Genomic DNA, 4,051 nt, shown 5'->3' on the forward strand with positions numbered 1-4,051 from the left:
GAAAGATGAAAGAAAAGGAAATAGAAAATTAGGGAAATGCCAAGAAAAAATATGAGAAGCACAGGAAAGGGGTTACTACCACCATGGCTCCAGCCCTGGTTTCTCTGTCAGCTGTGGCCCCAGGCAGCCAGACCAGCAAGGTGGGGCAGGAGAAGCCGCATAGGAGCAGCCAGGACAGCAAAGGACAGCAATGACAGCAAAGACTCCTGACACTTTGTAGACACCGTGCCATGTTGGGCACTTGTTTATTTAGGGATGTCTTGCTTTTTAAGGACAGATGGTAGCAATGGCACATGCACCACGAGCACCCTCAGGACAATGGCACATCCAGCATGTCCCTCATGAACTCCCTCATGATCTCTGCTCCCTTGAGGAGTCGCTGAGGTCCATCATGTGTCCAGCTCTGCAGGACAACTGAACAAACTACCCAGAGATGGGGGAAAGTGCTGCAAACAGCACCAGCACCAGCTCCCTTGGAGCAGGAGGAACACGTGTAGCTGATCCTGAGTCAGTGCAAAGTGCTGTTGGGTGGTTTGGCAGCAGAACCTTGACTCGGCACCGTGCAGAAGATGTCCCCTTGTCTGGTTTTGTTTTGTTGGCTGTTTGCTCCCACTGTTGACACTGAGCTGCTGTGGCTGAGGCTGAGACATCCCTCCTACCTTGTCAGCAGCAGGCCCTGTCCAGAACTGTACAAAATATGAGAAAAGCAGCTGGGAAGAACAATGCATGGAATCCTACAGCTCAGGAGCTCTTATATCAGAGCCCTGCCTGTGCCTTCTGTTTGTCAGCACCTCCTTCTCTATGCACACAATAGTGACTGGTGAAGGTCTTTTTGCCTAAGAGCTCTTGAGAACCAAATGCTCTGCTGGGATTCTCACAATCTGTTAAGTTCATTGCAGGGAAACAGAAAAGCAAGGGCAGGGTAGCAGTTCAGCTGGAAGCTGGTCACTCCCTGCAAAGGGCTTGTGTGTGATGTGGGAACATCACATGCACGGATGGGCAAGAAGGGTAAATGTGCTCAGGTTGCTGCAGGTGAGGTTTAGGCTCATCTCAAGGGCAGTCAAGGGTGGTGAGCACTGGAAGATCCAGCTCCAGTCCCCATCCATTTCAGTGATGTCTGCAGCCTGGATCCAGAACACCCTGGGGGGCTCCTGTGGCTGGCTTTGCACTTAGGTGAGGATAAGAGGCCATCTGAAGACCCTCACTCATTTCTCTGCCAATTGCCATGAGCAGGAACTCCCTTCTCCCACTGCAGTTCTGGCTTGGAGAAGGCAACAGTGCTGGTGCAGCCACTGCACTGTCACGTTGGCTGTTCCAAAGGAGCCTGGCAAGAACTTGGGAAGGAGTTGGCAAGGACTTGGCAAAGACCCAGCGTGGACCCAGCACAGAGTGGCCTACTGCAATTCCTGCTTCACTCTCCATCCTTAAGCCAAATGAACTGTTGGGGTGACTCTGGTTGTCTCTCACTGCAGACCCCTCATCTCCCTTGTTACCACCATGACAGACGGAGATCAAGAACCCTCTCCCCAAGGACTGAGACTGAGACCCCTGCCACAGGGAGTGGAGGGATGGAGGGAATGGTGGTGTGACCACTATTGACATGACCTGTTCTTCTCCAGTAACTTCAATGGACTTATTCTTTATTGTGTTCATCCTGCTTGGGGGTTTCAGTGGACTCACCTGTTCTCCCACAGCAGTTTCAATAAACTCTTATTGTTCTGTATGTTCTCCCCTTTTTCCGCAGTGGACTATAACTGGATCCCTGGGTTGGGTAGGACTTTGGAGACTTTCCCCAACACAATAAGACGGATCCCCATCATCCGGACCAGTGAGGATCTCACCTGTGTCAGTAGCTATAGCCATCCCCCTCTTTTCTCTCTCTCTTCTTCTATTTCCCCTCTGATCCCACTATCACATGTATTGTTTTGGCCCCTAATAAAGGTGAGTTTGTTGTGATTAAACTGATGGTGCCCTGCTGTTTGCCTTTTTTGCACTTTTGGGATTGGCCAACGAACCATCACAACACCCCGCTATGGGCAGATCGTGACACCAGGAGCCGCTGAGGCCAGCAGTGGGCACCAAGGCTGGGGCTTGTGGGCCGGGAGGCGGCTCTGGGGGCTGTGACACGCCAGGGCATGGGTCACAGTGGGAGCTGTGAGCAGGGGCACTTGGCAGCTGAGTGACATGGTTCTGCTGGCTGTGACATCACAGAGGACAGGTGACACAGGCTCCTGTGTCCAGGGGCAGCACAGGGCAGTTGGATTCTGGCAGCCAGTGAGTGCACATGCAGGGGCAATGCTGGGCTGGATGGGAGCTGGGAAAGGTGCCCTGGGGGTTTAAAGCCAGAGTGGGAGCTGGGAACCTCAGAATAGGGCACTGTCCTCTGAGATGGGGGAAGAGGAGCTTGGAGATCTCAGCGTGGCAGGTGCCCAGAGAGGCTTTGGGGACATTTCAGGTGTCGCCAGCCCCCTGCTCCCTCCCAGCCAGACATGCTGAACTCTCTTTCTTCCACCAGGCCATGTCTCCAACACTGACCTTCCTCCTGGCCCTGTTAGCCACCCATGCTGGAATGAAGGTGAATCAAGAAATTGAAAATAATGAAGATAAAGAGATGCTGGAGCGTGAAGAATATTTGCATCAAGAGATGATGCGGCTCCTGCAGGAGATTGAGGGGAGCAGTGGCACCATGGAAGCCCTGCTCTGGTCTGTGATGGAAAAGCAGTGGCTTCTTTTCGTCAGTGCAGCAGTCCTGGCTCAGGTTCTTGCTATGGGCTGCTGGCTGGTCAGGAGAAGAAAGCGTGGCTCTGCCAGCAGGAGGAGGCAGGAGGGATCCAGCAGGAAGGAGAAGGTCAGTGAACATGAGAAGGTCAAGGGTATAGGCAGGGTGGCAGCACTTTGGCTGTGCCCAGCCCATCACCAGTGGGCACATCCAGGATAAGGCTGGAGTGGGCTGTCAGCAGCCTGATCTAGGTGAGAATGTCCCTGCTCGTTGTTGTGGGGTCACAGTGGACAGCCTGTAAAGGTCACTCCCAAGCTCAGCTGTTCTGTGATTCTGCAGCAGGGCCTGCCCAGCACAAAGGTGCTGCAGGAGCTGGTGGACGATCTCCTCAGTGTCTGCCGAGTGCTGTCCCAGAGGAACTTCATGCCAGAGCTGCACCCGGCCGCCGGGACGGACACCAGCCCCACCTGCAGCGCCCAGGAGAACAGCAGCACCTACCGCACGCTGGTCATCCTGCGGCCACCGCCCGGCCACTCCTTCAGCCCGGAGAGCAGGAAATGGCCGCCAGCCGAGCGCATCCGCGTGGGGCTGGAGTGCCTGTGCTCCGGGGAGCAGCTGCTGGGGCACACGTGCTTTCTCCACGCCTCTGGTGGCCAGCTGCCCAGCGACCAGGAGTGGTACCTGATGGACACCCTCTGCACGGGCTCCTACTTGGACCCAGAGAAAGTCACCCGCTGGGTGCAGATGTTGGTGGCGTCGGCCTGGCTGCTCCTGCCGCGCTCGCGCCGTTTGCAGCTGACGGTGCTGCCCTGCGGCAAGTCCTGCAGGTTCCGGCTGAGCGGCGCCTCTGGCCTGCACCGCAGCATCGAGATGGTTCTGGCCGTGCAGCAAGGCAGCTCCTGTGCCTGCCTGAGCCTTGAGTAGGCAGCAGCCGTCTCTGCCAGCAGCACCGTGCGGGCCACAGAGCTGCCACCTCTCCGTCTCAATGCCACGATGGCTGTGCTCTTGAGGTGACAGCACTGCAACCAAACAGGAATTGAGGAAGGTGAAGTCAATCATTCCTCATGGGACATTTTTTGTGTTCTGTTAGGATTCTTTCGTTCCTTTATTATGAACTCTGAAGAAGATAGCCAAGTGATAATACTTCTAAAATCTCCCAAGGCAGAGCTGGGAAGGTTAACATGATTTCAAACATGTCAAAAGTTTTGTTAAGGAAAATTATACATCCATAGGAGGTTTTCCTACAGTTTTGTATTCTTAAAAAAATAAAATTCAATGATTCAACAAACATTTGGTCGACCATCAAGTCAGGAAGAGGAAGGAGGAGCTGGG

General features: G+C 54.3%; 1 protein-coding gene across 1 annotated transcript; it reads left to right on the forward strand.

Moving 5' to 3' along the window:
- The first annotated feature begins 2,518 nt into the window (after window positions 1–2,518).
- On the forward strand, window positions 2,519–3,643 carry LOC146763715 (inositol 1,4,5-trisphosphate receptor-interacting protein-like 1). Its single transcript, XM_085567443.1, has 2 exons — window positions 2,519–2,848; window positions 3,059–3,643. Exons 1-2 carry the CDS (start codon window positions 2,519–2,521, stop codon window positions 3,641–3,643), a joined length of 915 nt encoding a protein of 304 aa, XP_085423569.1.
- The last annotated feature ends 408 nt before the right edge of the window (window positions 3,644–4,051 follow it).

This window comes from Lonchura striata, chromosome Z (genome assembly GCF_050655825.1).
Source record: "Lonchura striata isolate lonStrDom1 chromosome Z, ASM5065582v1, whole genome shotgun sequence".
Lineage (NCBI taxonomy): Eukaryota > Metazoa > Chordata > Aves > Passeriformes > Estrildidae > Lonchura > Lonchura striata.

What these genes read in the sequence shown, in the direction of transcription:
- LOC146763715 (XM_085567443.1), top strand. Translation starts at nt 2,519, where the DNA reads ATGTCTCCAACACTGACCTTCCTCCTGGCCCTGTTAGCCACCCATGCT. An exon ending in GATCCAGCAGGAAGGAGAAG is followed by an intron (nt 2,849 to 3,058) that starts GTCAGTGAACAT and finishes GTGATTCTGCAG; the next exon opens with CAGGGCCTGCCCAGCACAAA.